Source organism: Rhamphochromis sp. 'chilingali' (assembly GCF_963969265.1).
Source record: "Rhamphochromis sp. 'chilingali' genome assembly, chromosome: 3".
NCBI classification, from domain to species: Eukaryota; Metazoa; Chordata; class Actinopteri; order Cichliformes; family Cichlidae; genus Rhamphochromis; species Rhamphochromis sp. 'chilingali'.
This window is the reverse complement of record NC_137931.1, coordinates 38540376-38556934: the sequence shown is the minus strand read 5'-3', so window position 1 is coordinate 38556934 and position 16559 is coordinate 38540376. Positions and strand designations below refer to the sequence as shown.

At 40.0% G+C, this 16559-nt stretch overlaps 1 protein-coding gene across 1 annotated transcript in view; it reads left to right on the top strand.

Moving 5' to 3' along the window:
- scfd2 (sec1 family domain containing 2) overlaps window positions 1-16559 on the top strand; it is a 104965-nt gene that overhangs the window by 74679 nt on the left and 13727 nt on the right. Inside the window, exon 6 of the mRNA XM_080877558.1 lies at window positions 13102-13247. Within this exon, the coding sequence (XP_080733684.1) occupies window positions 13102-13247 (146 nt within the window). The remainder of the gene's footprint in view (window positions 1-13101; window positions 13248-16559) is intronic.

Below are 16559 nucleotides of genomic sequence, written 5' to 3'. Positions count from 1 at the left end.
TTATGTCTGCAGCCGCTGATGATCGGCCTCTAGAATGATCTGGAATTGAGGAGTGATGAAAACTGCACCTTACCATCTGCTGACGTGTGCACGGTGCTTATCCAAGTACGTGCACACAACCACAACATATTTTAATACAATTTTTTTTTTTTTTTTTTTTTTTAAAAACCTCTCTGTCCGGGTTTGGCACATGCACACACTCAGTCATCACAGTGCTAATGACATTCTTTCACACACATGCAGCTATGATTGCACAGCAGGTTCAGTTGGGTTCAGTATGTGACCTACAAGAGGGGATTGCACTGTGACTTTGTGACTGTTACAGATTCCAAATGTGCACATTTTACAGTCAAAACTAGATTTAGGATTGTCAAATAAATAATTTATAATTAGGATTTTTTTTTTTTTTTTAATGAGGTGTTGAGTGTTTTGTTTTTTTCTGTATTACATAACGCTTTAATGGCCAGCCAGCTGCATGATGATGTATCTTTGGCTCCTGTAATCAAATCCCTCGTGCTCACTGTTAATTAAAGTTCAGTTGTTTCAAATGGCAAGAGAAGCCATTCTCATGCACACATGCATGCTTGCATATGCACAGGTACCCCACATACTTACACGCTTTAGTGCACACACATGCACAAATGAAAGAGACCCTGAGCCTTTATGAGATATACTGTGCCTATTCATTGCAAGGAGCCTTTTAAGCATTTCTAAAGGGCTTCTTATGTCAACTTCCCACTTACCCGCAGACACTCAGATCCTGCAAACTGTCCAGATAAGCAAGCACCTATTGACACACTTTATGAACTCAGACACCCAAATTGAGAGTGAATACAGTTTTCATAGCATTCCGTAAGTAACTTTGCTCCCAGTGTGTTTGCAAGTGCCTGCTACTTAACTACACAGCATTGTATCCGTTACGATTTGATGTACATTACTGGTTGCATTTTACAAGTATGGTGCATGTTCCATGTATAGTTGTAAAAATTTTAGTTAAAACCAGTGGAGATATAGTAGCAAAAAGTTTACATTCCTGAAATTTTCTAAAATTATGCAAAAATATGGAGGTAAAGTTTAAGAAACTTAATATTAATAGGATAAATTCAGAAAGAATATGATATGAGTTTTTAAAGGTATTCTATTCCATCTTGCATAACTAAAAATAAACTCTCATAATTCAGCTTTCGGACATGTTTTATCCTTTTTTTTTTTTAACGCCAGTGCTCTCCTAGCATCATTGTCACACACAGGAAGCTGATTCCATGAAGGCAAAGCTAATGGCACATTGAAAATTAGATTAAATTAAAACGTATACAGTGGAACCACGACGACCCATCGCGCGTTTTGACTGAGGCGATGCTGAACGATAGGCTATAGGCTAATTGCTAACTAGAACAACAATACGTGGTTCAAGTGGAACAGCGAAGCGCAAGTACAGAAGCCAAGGGGTTGTCACATGTTTCGGAAGGCATTGTGGGCATTGTAGGCTCAGCCAGTCAGAGCCAGCGGATTTCGTTACTCGGGCATTTTGCCGTAACACGGGCAAAAATATTGCCGTTCAGTGCCTTCGTATCTTGAATTTTTTGTGAAACGGGGTATTCGTAAGTCTGGGTTCCACTGTACCAGGTAATTAGACGAGACTTATCTCTGGCTCTCTTCCACAGCATGTCTTTAGCCTGAGCCTGGTTCTGTCGTAGCTTTCTTCCTGTTAAAAGGGAGTTTTTTTCTTCCCACTGTCACCAAAGTGCTTGCTCATAGGGGGTCATATGATTGTTGGGTTTTTTCTCAGTGTGTATTATTGTAGGGTCTACCTTACAATATAAAGCGCCTGAAGGCGACTGTTGTTGTGATTTGGCGCTATACAAATAAAATTGAATTGAATTAAACTGGTATGATCACTCCAGTCTGATTGCGATTGATTTATTGATTTGGATTTAATTACACAACTTGTTCTTTACATTTTGCTGCACTTTATAAAATAAAGATGTGGAGCTCAGGGCTTTTACATTTTCCTGCTGTAACATCTAGCAGATTTGACTTGCCCTGTTTGGACTGGATTACGGTGAACAATGATAAATGTAGTTTTGACACAAATGACTGCATAATACATATTCGATCCGATTACAAAACGCATGAAATATTCAACAACTACTCAGCAGACTTGTGTGCATGTAATAATTCTTTCCGAGAAGAATATTTTGCATGTGCTTAAGTCTCGCTCAGATGCAGTTATGTAACTACTGAGAAATTCATGAGACAGGAGAGCTAACATGCTGCATATGCATTCAGTCAGGCAGCCACAGTTAAGCTGATGTGGATATGGGGAGTTTGTTCAACATCTTCAACATAACACTTTATACAACACACACTGCTTTCCCCTGCTCCCCCTCGTCCCTCTATATTAAAGAGAGGACTCGGGTTGCATTGCGTGCAGAGTTGTAATTTTGACTTTGTCTGGAATTGGTGTAATTTCTGTGTACCTCTCCTCCAGATTTCTAAGATTTCTACCCCAAAACCGTGAAACACTGCAACCGCTGTGATTATAACACACTCCGCCATTCAAACACACTTGCAAACACACAGCACTGTAATTACAAAGGATCAAAGACAGATTTAGCATGCCTGACATCTCAGGCATGCTAAATGCTAAGGAGCAATATCAAAGAGAAGTTTCAACACTGTTTTTTTACAGTGAAGTTTTTATGTCTTATTTAACACTGCAGTCATGAGTCAGCTGATGTCTGGCACAATCGAAGAGTTTTAAATAAAAAAGGAAAAGAATTTGAGTACTGACTTTAATATGAAAAGAGGTAATGTGCCATTCACAAAGTATGGTAAAGCTGTAGTGTTTGTGCAGCTTTGTTCACACAGTGAAAGTGTGTGAGTGTTTGTGCGCCTACCCATCTGATCTGCTTTTAAAGACCTCAAGTTAGATGAGAAAATTAGGGCCTGCCATTCTCTGAATTAGCAGATTGGTATGTTACCCTATGATTTAAACTGGTGTCCTCACATTCAGCTCAGAGATAGCATTAGACACATGTACCCTTATCCTTGTTAGTCATTTATTATACTCATGCATACTGGCAGAAACTCCCTTTAGTGGTGACAGGGTGTTTTCTCCATCAGAGGGTGAGTCCTGCGTGCTCACTGTTTGATCACACCTGTTAGCAAACAGCATAACATCTGAGGGTTGCCACGCCACTGCATCCCACATTCCTGTCATCTAACATAGCCACCAAGCTGACATGAAAGTGCTCTGTGTTATTAAGGCAGATCCTTTTGCTCTCCACAGTTATGCTGTCTGCGGGCTGCTTAACCATGATAGTTTTCTCCATAAGTGGCAGAGTGGAGACCACACCTTCCCCAGCATGTAATTAATCACATTAGCTGCCTCGCACTATCTCTTGTAGCAGAGGTGTGTGTCCTTTTTGGAAATGACAAGAAGAGGAAATAAATATAGAAACTCAGATCCACACTAAGAGTTGTGCTTTGCAAGGTCTTATAACAGTGAGGGAGGTGGGAGTTAAAAGTGAGTGCTTGATGGCCTAAGGTGTGTGTGTGTGTGTGTGTGTGTGTGTGTGTGTGTGTGTGTGTGTGTGTGTGTGTGTGTGTGTGTGTGTGTGTGGCATTGTTCTGTACTTCTTAAAGAGTCAGTGAAGCAGCTCAGATTAACAGGTCTTGTGTTTTTTGTCAAGTGGGCCACTCTGAGAAGGATTAAGTTCTCACAGTGGAATTCACACAAGTATATGCCCAACTTTTTCCAACTTGGATGCTGACACAGCAATCCAGCTCTCAGCTTTAATTAGTTTATCACTGATTAAAGGTGGACGTCCTATTTTGTTTTTTGTCCTTTTAGATCTGCCATTTTTGCATTAAGTGATAATAAATAGTGGTCCTTTTGACTAGTTCGACACACATCATTCAGGTATTTAAAAGTGTAAAGTGAAGAAAAAGCTAAACTGTTAAGAAAAATTGGTGGATAAAGCCTCCATAACACCCCCTATTGATTTGTGGGCTACCATTTCTCAGGCGACTCCGAAGCCCAGTGACCTTGACCAGAAATCAAGTTTTCTGAAAATCTTGTGAACGGTGTAACTTGGGAAAGATGCAACTTTTGGATTTTCAAAGTTGTAGTCTGGTTCGACTCTCAGTCTGATCTCAAGGTCAAGGCCAAAGGTGAACTTTTCAGAAGATCGCCTAGGGATTTCAAATTGGTGCATCTACTAGTAGAGTGAAGGGTAGAGCTGGCAGCCGCTGGTACATTTACATTTTTTTTGTGTTAAAAAAAAAAACAAAAGTTTATCAACCTATTAAATTTTAATTAATTTAAACTCAATAAATTGCAAATATTCACATGAAATTGTTTAAAAAGTTTGTCTGTGTGGGAACAACTCCCATTGAGAAACGCTGCAGTTACCCTCCCTTAATGTCCTTCCACTGGTGTTGGTCTTTAGTCAGTGGTGCTGTGGCCAAACTTTGGTTGGCCTCCAGGGAAATAGAGAAATAGCTTTTGGAAAATGAATTCATAAATGTTAGAAATTCTTCTTAACGGTGTATGTAATTTGCTGTTTTTATCAGATTTTATGAACATGCACATGCTTGCATCATCTTCAACTTCCTCATAACTTTGATTTGCTGTTCATTTGCATAAAAGTCCATTATGATTTTCCTATATTTATTATTGTGTTAGCAAATGAAAGTACACAAATCCCTGTATATCAAAAGATCCACCTCAGTGATCAAAGATTTTATGGTTAATTTTAACCTGCAAATCTGTCTGAGGTTAACCTTGACCGAGCTGGATACAGTGTTTGTTTTTCAGTTGTCAGGAAGCATCATCATGTAAGGTAAAAGAGGCACGACAAGCATGTAGCTCAAAAAGCCCACTACTTCCGTCTCTCCTTTTTCATCCCGGCGTTCTGCAGGAAAGATTTTCTTCCTCAGCATTCCACACGGGATTACCACGTCTGATATAAACTCTTTTTAGAAAGTTGTGCTCGGCAGCATGAATCCTTCTCCCCCTCGCTTAAAAATCACGTACTCTCATTCTTTTCTCAGACCAGAATAGAATTTTTGATCACGTTTCAAAATAAGCTGTGATATTTATAAGTAGTCGGGTTGTCTACATTCCACTGATAAGTACAGAGTGATTAGTTTGATTGTGGGGTCAGCCATAGACAGTGAGCTGTTGCAGTGCAGTTTCAGTGTTTTGAGGGTTGTTGAGGAAACAGACTGTGTTTTTCTAATTTAATGTTCCCTGTGTTCTTTAGCAGAGAGTGCATTTCTTGTGAGATGAATAGTGTGGCATTGGTAATGAACACAAATGCTTCCACATTTTTTACTTCCTCTTCTTTGATGATTTTTTTTTTTTTTACTTGATTGTTTACGTGCACAGTGCATTCAGTCTTTGTTGGTGCAGCTGCTCTGTTATATGCTCGAGAGAATATTTTTCTTGAACCTCAGTTGTAACTGTACATTTGGAATTTTTCATAATGTGGAGAAAACACACAAAAAGGCTCCGGTAATTAATGCGCTGATCCTTGTAACAATTATTTCCTGTATAAGCAAAGCCTGATCTGTCCGATATGCCTGCACTAGGCGACATCTTTCTTTGCTAGCATGAGAATTGGCACTCTCCTGTATTTTGACTCAATCCTGCATACACTGTCTTGTTGCCATAATAACTCAGTAGAGGGTAAATCATGGCTGAAAATAGTCCCCAGCAAATACACCTCCTGTTTCAGTAATGGGTGATCTAAAATATGTACATATAGACAATTACTTAGCGATAAAAAGGCGTGTTTGTACAGAATACGTGATGTATGAATGTGAAAAGTGGCTTAGTTTGTGCTTATAGGGCAAAAACTTAAAGTTTATTTTTCTTTTTATGACATTATGTAATCACAGTCTCTACTAAATACAGTTGTGGTCAGAGGTTTATATACTTATCGTGGACATGAATTATCGTGGTACTTTTAATGATTTCTTTTTTATGTTCTTTTTCCAGGACTGTACTAGCTTACATCTTTAATCTGTAATTGGGTTCACAAATTTGAAATTATATAATCATTTCAAACTTGTACACCCAATTCTTGTTTGTTTAAAGTCATTAAAGATGTACAATGTACAGTACAGCAATGATGAGTTCATGTAAATGTGTGATCTTAACTGTATAATACGCATATGTCACCACTCCCCCTCTTTATTTTGGATAGGCGAGTGTTTAACTATGAGCTAACTCTTGCTAACGTTGTTAGCCCAAGATGAATCTGTAAAAACAAATCTACTCATCTGTTAATTAGTGCTAAGAAACATGTAAAGAAAATACCAATTCACACATCAAACAAGCTACAGCCCTTTGTGTCATCATGCAACAATAGACAACTTTAATAACATTTAAACGACTGAGATATCCTATAAAATCAATTTCCTGTACAGTTATAATGACAAAGAGATTAGCTATTGAGACAAAACAGTGTGTTTTTTCATAACAGTTTGCAAACATGTTTCTTTGCGCACTAAAGTTGGGCTTTGACACACAGGAATCTAAAGGGACTCAACTACCCACTGAGGAAACTTCAGTCGTTGGCACTTAGCCTGTTTTTTTGGTTTTCAGCCTCTGAGGTTGTCGTATAAAGTGGTAAAAAGAAGGCCTGTCTTTTCTTTATGTACAATCCCACACAGCTGTGGTATAAAAGCTTGTCATCTGAATCATCCAAGCTTTTATGTGAATCAATGCGTTACACATTCAAAAAAATAGCAACACCTACTTTTATGAGAACTCATCAAATCCCATCTTTTCAACCTGATAGTAGTTTTACTTCAACAATGAATATTTTAATATTTCTTAAGTCTTCAGCATCATCTTCCAGCTCTGCTTATTACCTAACATCCTCCTCTGGTTGGTTCTTTTCACCTTGTGAGTGTCACAGGTTATGTTCGCACCTCTCTTAGTAATTTATTGCTCACCTCCGGCTCTGTTAGATCAAATTAAGGAAACACTCAGTCAGCTGTTTCCTGCCTGGACTCTTACTGGACTCTTTACCTAATCTCTTTGTCTCTAAGCAGTGTAGTGTAGCGATGAGTCAGACTTGAATAATATTTTCTTATCTACTAAACAAGTTGGTGTCTGTTAAGATGGGTTGTTTCTGGATATAAATGCATACATGGAAATGGCAGAGCTGTTCATATGACAGCTCTCATTTATTTTCCATCATCGTCCAATGTTGTTCACTTAATTTAAAAAAAAAAAAGAGAGAAAGAAACGGGGGGATAAAGATAATTCAGCTTGCATATTTGCATGTGAGACACGTGTGCTGCCGATATGGTGGGTGGCGTGACTGTGCAGCGTGAGATGAATTCAGACACAGGTGTTCAGCCTCGCCGCCAAACTGGATGTTCCCGGGTCAGCACCTAGTCCTGCTCCTGCTCGGTGTCTGCAGATCAACATCCAAAGCACAGGTTGCTCGGGGTGGGACCTGCATCCAACTCCTAGCTCTGGGCGTGTACTGTATTCTTTGGCAACAAGTCGAGCAGCTCCCTCATGGCAGACACGCAAGCGCTCAAAGAGATTTACACATCTCCCTCTACCTCACCCTCATATTGGAGTGGACTGCCACCACTAACACACCCACTATGCACAGACAGTATTTTAGTTGATTGCTTTCAGTAAATCAGTAAAATTTACTGTGTGTTTGCCTGATCCCCCTTTTCTTTTGCTTCTCACTGTAGAAATGCTCAGTGACTAACATTTGTAGTAGGGTGTTTTTTAGGACGCTTTCCCCCTCTGCGGGTGTCTGGAAAGATAAGACCCACATCTGTCTGAGGCTTCACGCTCAGCTCAATTGAATAGACCCGCTGTTTTTTTGTAGGAGTTTACCGCTCAGCCTGGGCAACGCGGGAGAGCAAATTCAGCGGACCAGACACTTTTACATTCCTGAAGACAGCAAATCAAAACAAAGACACGCTTTGCTTAATTTGATATCATCTATATGGGATGGGGAAAGGAACTAACAGAGATCAAAAAAACCCAAGCTAGCATGCTGAAAAAGTAAAGCTGTTCACTCTAACTGCTGAAAGTGATGTATAGCTCTACATACACTCAACAAAAATATAAACGCAACACCTTTGTTACGGCTCCCATTCCCCATGGGATGGACGTAGAGACCTAAAATTCATTCCAGATACACAATATAACCATCCCTCCCAAACAGTGGTCACAAATCAGTCCAAATGTGTGGTAGTGGGCACATCTGCTATATTGAGATAATCCATCCCACCTCACAGGTGTGCCACATCAGGATGCTGATCTGACATCATGAGTAGTGCACAGGTGTACCTCAGACTGCCCACAACAAAAGGCCACCCTGGAATGTGCAGTTTTGTCTTACAGCAAAATGCCACAGATGCCACAAGCAATGAGGGAGCGTGCAATTGGCATGCTGACAGCAGGAATGTCAACCAGATCTGTCGCCCGTGCACTGAATGTTCATTTCTCAACCATAAGCCGTCTCCACAGGCGTTTCAGAGAATATGGCAGCACATCCAACCGGCCTCACAACCGCAGACCTCGTGTAACCACACCAGCCCAGGACCTCCACATCCAAGATCGTCTGAGACCAGCCACCCAGACAGCTGCTGGAACAATTGGTTTGCACAACCAAACAATTTCTGCACAAACTGTCAGAAACCGTCTCAGGGACGCTCAACTGCATGCCCGTCGTCCTCATCGGGGTCTTGACCTGACTCCAGCTCGTCGCCGTAACAGACTTGTGTGGGCAAATGCTCACATTCGATGGCGTCTGGCACGTTGGAGAGGTGTGCGCTTCACGGATGAATCATGGTTCACATTGTTCAGGGCAGATGGCAGCTGAGAATGTCCCAGTTCTTGCATGGCCAGCATACTCACCGGACATGTCACCCATTGAGCATGTTCGGGATGTGCCTGACCGGCGTATACGACAGCGTGTACCAGTTCCCACGAATATCCAACAACCTCGCACAGCCATTGAAGTGGAGTGGACCAACATTCCACAGGCCACAATTGACAATCTGATAGACTCCATGCGACGATGTGTTGCACTGCATGAGGCAAATGGTGGTCACACCAGATACTGACCGGTTCTGGGTCCCCAGACCTCCAATAGCGCAAAAAACTGCACATTCCAGGGTGGCCTTTTGTTGTGGGCAGTCTGAGGTACACCTGTGCACTACTCATGATGTCAGATCAGCATCCTGATGTGGCACACCTGTGAGGTGGGATGGATTATCTCAATATAGCAGATGTGCCCACTACCACACATTTGGACTGATTTGTGACCACTGTTTGGGAGGGATGGTTATATTGTGTATCTGGAATGAATTTTAGGTCTCTACGTCCATCCCATGGGGAATGGGAGCAGTAACAAAGGTGTTGCGTTTATATTTTTGTTGAGTGTATATAGCATGCCAAATACCATAAAGCAAACTATTTCTGCAGGTCTGTTTTTAGTGTTGTGAAAATCCTCCTGAAGATATAAGAGTTTGAGGTGGCGTAGGTGCTCTTGCACTCCATCAATTTAGCTTGCTGTGCATAAAGGGCGATTTTTACCACATGTTCTGCGAATGTTCGATTTTATCTTCAAAACTCACATGTTCCTAACACACAATGTATACATCTGGCTTTGCTTTCATTCCAGAAGTAGGTCTGTGTAAGACATGAGCTCATGGTTTGTTATGTAATATTTAGGTAAGAGCTTTAAGAGAGTTTCCAGGATTCAATGGTAACCCTGTGGTGGTAGAAGTCATGCATGGCCCTTTGAGTCTGCTTAATTAGACCGATGTTGGGTTTAGCTGAGAGCAGTAGTGAGTGTTTCAGAGAAATAGAGATATCTTGTTTTTTAGTGTCTTCTGCATTCAACAATATAATTTTTGCTTTAAAGTGATGTCCACAAAATCAAATGTATATATTATGCAGCTGTTTTTATTTTTTATATTGACAGCTGCTCATCTGAACAATTCACACTTGGTGGGTTTATTGTTACAGACCCGAGTTGGGATGCGTGGTTCGTGTATTGTGGCTAAAATTGCTCTCAATTCCCAGGATTCTTGTGGTCTTTGGTTTCCTACAGTGATTGCTGTTTGGGCCTCCCTGTGAGTGTTTGGTTATCTTTGTGAGGGCATTCATTGACATTCCTGAACCTCTTACCCGTAAGGTTTATCCTTAACAAATTAATGTGCAATTTAAACCTAATTCAACCCCAAAACAGGATGTGGATAAAAAAAATGAAAACAGGCCAAAAAACTTCTAACATTTGCAAAGATTTAATCTTTTTGATGGCCCAGAACTCAATCTAGCTCAAAAGATAGCTGGTCATGATTTTTTTTTTTAGTTTTTTTTTTTATTTATTTGTTTTTATTGTTTTTGCATTTCCTGTGAAAGATGGCTAAAATCACTTACTCATCTTTTTGGATGAGTGGTTCTTGATAAAGCTGTATCCCACAATCTGTCCACTGTGCACAGTCACATGCACACACTCCTTCAGTGAGTGTATCCTTAAAGCTGTCCGCTTTTGCCTGCGTGTAACGCGATTAGTGGATATCTGTAAAGTGTGCCGGGAAACACGAGTGAAAGAACAAACAGATGCTACGTTAGTTCAAGTGAAAACGCCTGTTTCTATTGCTCATGTCTTTAAAACTGCACAACTCACACTCTCGATGAATAAATACTACTTAAGGCCAGAGAAAAATAATTTAAACAAGAGTTGGGTGTAAACCGTTCTGTTAAAGCAGCCACAATTAATATCTTTGTAATAACTGTGCATCATTTGGCAATGCCTGTGTCAGAACAACGTGACAGGCTCTGTAGTGAAGGGTCCACAAAGAATTGCCTGAAACTCCCTCATCTCTCAGCTTTATAAACCCTTCTAATTTCAGCTCAGTGTTTTGTATTCACTGTGCAACTTAACTGTTTTGATTCACTCACATGGCTCGGAACAATATTTTTGTCTGTAGCAGACATCTGTTTTCATTTGTTTCATTTCATTGTAGACTTCATGTCTAGAACCAAAACGGCAGACACACACTTATGTCCCGCAGGAGTTGGGAGATACCAAAAATGGAGTTAAAAGGGTCTAAATGTTGACGTTTTGCCAGGTGACTACAATATACACCAGAAGAATCATCCTATCACTGAGGGATTAAAAAAATAAGCAGGTTTTACTGATGAATGGATCGATGGATGGGATTTTTTTTACTGTGCAGCAGCAGTGCTGTTGTGGGTCATACCTGCTAAACATCAGAATGTTTCCATTGATATTATGAAATCATGTAAACATTTGTCATACTTCAGGATGTAAGTGTGGTAAATATATGTAGCCAGAAGTATGCATATGCTGCCATAGACCACGAGTATGGGCTAGAAACCGTGATGAAAACCTCGTACCTGCAGGAATGGAAGCTGCCTGTTTGTTATTTGACAGTCCATGCAGTATTAAATCTGGGGCGCTACATGAACCCGAACATACTTAAGCAGATAAAACATTTATGAAATGCACATTTGCATGCAGAAACTATGACTTGGCCCTTATTGTGGCTAAGTGTTACCGAGCCAACAGAATAACTGTAGACTAGTCTTGTTGCGTTATTGTTGTTTTTAGGATTCACCCATTCATCATTCCAGTTTCTGAACTACTTATCCTATTCAGGAGTGCTAGAGAAATGCTAGAGTCTATCCTAGCTGTGAATAGGGTGAGAGGCATGGACTATGTCCCCAGTGACACAAGCCTGTAACCTGGCTGGCAACCTTCTTGTGACTTCCAGCAACAGTTTAATAATTGAAATCACAATTTTTAAAGGCTAAGCAGCTGGGATTGGGGAATACACATTTTTCCTACTAAACTCAGTTTAAACTTTGCTTTCCTAACACTGTGAAACAAAGTGTAACTTATAAATACATATTATGAGTATATAAATGTAATGATTTGGCATTTATTGGTTATATAGTAGATAATAACAAAACAGAACAGAACTGAGATGAACAAAATGAAAAATACAAAAATGTGTTTATCTTATTTGCACTCATTTCAGTTGAGTTCAATTAGTCTTTACTGCACTTTGGTGTAATTTGTGGTAGCACTAGTTTGTCCTTTCTCTGGCTTTCACTGTGTGTGCAACTGCTCATTACTTCAGTAATGAAGCAGATAAAACAAGAGTGAAGTGACGTTCACGGCATTAATACGTGCTTCAATACGTGCAATAAGATCTTGTTGTAATTCCGGTTAAAATGTACGTCAGGTTTATATGATATAGGTTGTGCATTTTTATCACTGAGTGGACCAACATGTCCAAGCAGAACATGAGCCAGTTCCTGACTGTAAGGAAACTGTAGCTTAATGTTGGAGTCACGCCGCTGCGTGAAAAGCACTTTTATGTGTAAACTACTTGTACAAATGGTGGAGTCATCATTGTTCTTTTTGTTACGAGCCTCTCAGAGTCTGTAGTGCTGATTCAGTTTTCAGGTCTGTGTTCTGTAACACAGCTGACCTCCTTGTTAATTAAAGGCAGGCAAATCCCCAAGCTGTGTGCTGTGGAACTGCAGGTGCCCCTCAACCCACTTTGCCAGAAGCGCTCTAAACGGACGTCTTGGGCGCCATCGTTTAGCCTTCTTCACTATCTTCTCACTCGGTTTACTTGTCTTTGATATTTTTAAGCCCCACTCTCCTTTTCTCACTGCCATTTCTCTTTCTTCTTAAACGCTGTCATTTCGGGTTTATTTCACAGCAAGTCTTTGCTTCCCTAGGCACTTCTTTAGAAAGAAGGGAACATTAGATTTTGATTAGGCTGCAGTGCTTTCCGCTGGAATAAAGGAGATCTTGTCCTCTCACTCCCTTGCGTTTACCTTGATAATTGGTTTCAGTACACACCCAGCTGAGAAAATTACCCACAAAAATGAACGTGCCACATCTTATGGCCAATTGTTTTTGCAGAATCAAATGGGTTGTTTTTGCCTATTTAGCTTTCCTCTCTGGCCAGTTTTGAAGCAAAATGTAATGTGTCTACTTTTAGATGAATCTGTGGTTTTTAATGTTCTGTTAATGAGACTGTGTGCTTGTTTTTTATTAGGTTGTACAAATCCTGAGGAGCTGACCGCAGAGCGAGTTCATTCTGCAGTGGAGAAGATGTTCAAGACCCTCCGAGGTTTGAGCAGCACCAGAAACCACCTCAAGCAGCTACGCTCCATCTACACTGCCAGCGATGGAGTTCACCAGGTTGGAGGCACACAAACTCTGACTGCCAGCCTCAAAACACATGTTACAGGGGTGGTTTGCTTTACCCGTATCAAGTATGAACACTACCACAGCTTCAACATATCCCAAGTTAATACAGAATACAGTTTTTAAATGATGATTTAAATGATGATTTCATTTATTAAGGGATAAAAGATATCCAAACCTACCTGGCCTGATGTGAAAATATAATTGTGCTCTAAACCTAATAATTGGTTGTGCCATCCTTGGCAGGAAGAACTGTATTTGTGTCAAGTATTTGTGTTAGTGGTAATGAGTCTTTCACTTTGCTGTGGAGGATTTTTGGCCCATTCTTTTTTGCAGAATTGTTTTAATTAGGAGCATTTTCCAACATGAACAGCGTGTTTAAGGTCATGTCAAAGCATTTTAATCAGATTTAAGTCTGGACTTTGATTAAGCCTCTCCAGAATCATCATTTTGTGTTTAATCCAAGTGCTCTTGAGCATCAGGGTATATACTGATGGCCAGACATTGTCCTTTAGGATTTTCTGGTAGAGATCAGAATTCATGGTTCCATCAATTATGGCAAGTTTTCCAAGTCCTGAAGCAGCAAAGCAGCCCTGGACTATCACACCAGCACCACCATGTTTGACTGTTGGTATGATGTTCTTTTTTTATAAAATGTTGTGTTAGTTTTTCACCAGTTGTAACAAGTTCCACTTGTGTCTTGTCAGTCTCTGGGATCATCAAGATGTTTTTAGACACATGTGGGATGAGCCTTTGGTCAGCAGTGATTTTCTCCTTGGAACTCTCCCATGGATAGATGTTTTTTGCCCAGTCTATTTCATATTGTTGTTACTCTGACTGACACCTGCAGTTCTATAGATGATATTCTGGATTGTTTTTTGACCTCCTGGATGATCCATTAATGCGCTCTTGAAGTAATTCTGGTAGGCTGGCCACTCCTGGGAAGATTCACCACTGTTCCAAGTTTTCTCCATTTGTGGATAATGGCTCTCACCGTAGCTCACTAGTTTACTTTCAAATCGTTTCCAGCCTGATAGATATCAGTGACATTGTTTCTGAACTGTTTCTGTAGCTCAAGGTGTGATGTATTGCTTTTTGAGATCTTTTAGCCTACTTCAGTTTGTCAGATACTTTCCATTTAAGAGATTTCTTTCTCAACAGGCCAGGAATTAATGAGGCCCGGCTTTGGCCTGTGTAATTGAACTCAGCTTTCTGAAAACTGTGGTGAATCACACTTAATTCATGATTTAACAAGGGGGACATTTTACTTTTTCACATAAGCCAAGATAGGTTTGGAAAGCTTTTTTTCCACCTTAAGAAATGAAATAATTAATTAAAAACTGGGTTTCATGTTTCCTCTCGTTAACTTTGTCTAATATTAAAATTTGCTTGATGATCATGAACGTAAATATTACAAATATCTTTTAGAAATCAGGATGGTGTAAACACTTTTTCACTGCACTGTACATGTAACTTTTTACTTTGTGTTTTATTTAACTACTCCATGTAATGTTCACTCTTGCAGTGGTTGTAGCTAGGGGTGGGTTTTAATAATCGATTCATCGATTAAAATCGATTCTGGCTTGGATAACGTGATATCGATTCATTAAAATCCTGAATCGATTTTTTTATATAAATATATTTTGCCCAAAATTCCAGAATCTCAGGTGAAACGTCACAAAATTTCAACAACCACCAAACATTTAAAACAGTAAATGAGAGCAGGTACACGGCTTCTGCACAAAGACGTAAACACAAAGCGTGGACCCGCGGATCAGAATCAGTGAGATGTCGCCTTTCTCACCCGACGGCACGGACACGGTCGGGGCTGAAAGCCGACAGCTCGCTGACTCTGATGTTTCGGCGGGTCTGCGCTTTGTGTTTATGTCCTTTTTGCGCTGATCATAAAGCTGTTAGTTTTATCTCTCTCCAAACAATATTGACCAAACCAGCAGCAAAAGAAGATCCAAACTACGCTTCACATAAACATCGTCATGAATTCCCTCTTACTTTTGCTGTTTTGCTTCGAACACGATAAAATCACACTTCATGCACATCTCTCTCTCTCTCGCTTTCTCTGTATACTTCAAGAACAGTTTCCCGTTTATCCCCAAAATCTGTTTTCTGCATTATTCTCTTGCTTGTTACACACAAGTCTACCGTTGTTTACAGCACTGTCGGCCGATGTTTTTTTTTCCTTTTACTTACTTCCGAAAAGAAAACCTCATTTCTGCCGTTCAATACTGAACAAATTTATAAACTTTTTAAAATTATACAAAATGCAAAACGCTTAGCCGTGTCTCTAATAAAACCACTGTAACTTCAGAGGTAATGTTCATATGTTGATTAATGGTTTTCTTTTGTTTTTGATGTACTGCAGAATATTTTTATAAAATCCCAGGCCAGGAAAACCACCTTCATGTTTTTATGTGTTTTATCTTCAGCTACTTTGACACAAAGGCCTCTGCTGTGATGCTCACACCTTTGATAAAGTCTGGAAATTGTCAGCTTCCTTTTTATAGATACAAAAATATGTAAATGTACTGATCTGAATTATAATATTTCTGACTGTCTGAGGCAAAATTTCCCAGATTCAAATAGAATCGAATCGAATTGAATCGAATCGTGGATCGAATCGATTCAGGACCTTGTGAATCGGAATCGAATCGATTCTAGAAATCAGTGACGATACCCAGCCTTATTTGTAGCACAAGCACAGATTTACCAGAGGACCTCTGACCTCTCCTGCTTTTGTTGCTTTCCTTTTTGCGTCATGCAAGCATGCAGGCACATGGGACTTTACTGCGAGAGCCTCGTCACACTCGTCTTGGAGCTTATGTAACTCCAAAGGCCCTCTCAGTGCATCTGAAAGCTTTGTCCTTTTGGTATAGACAGTGACATTCTAGAGTGGCGGCTTCACTGCTGTTGTCCTTCATTCTCATTGGGCAGTTTGTCAGAGAATTATAGGCCAGGAGCTTTAAGGTCAGTCGATTGAAAGTAAAAGAAATATTCTTGGAACTTAAGCTTTTGCTGAAGTTTCATTTAACAATACTTCTGTGTCCTTGTCATTTAGTCTTTTTCTTGTCTACTTCTCCTCCTTCTACCCTCTGAGGTTTATTTCTTGAGTGATTCTCTCAAATCTTACATCAATAATTTAACCAATCACACAGCCATGATGTAGAAAACCTTGGAGATGAAGTTCGTCAGAATAGTGAGATAATATGGTTGAAATGCATTTGAATGTTGCAATCTTTTATCCATTGTACATGCTTTTTCAAACATTTTAGCCACAGTATAAAGTAAATG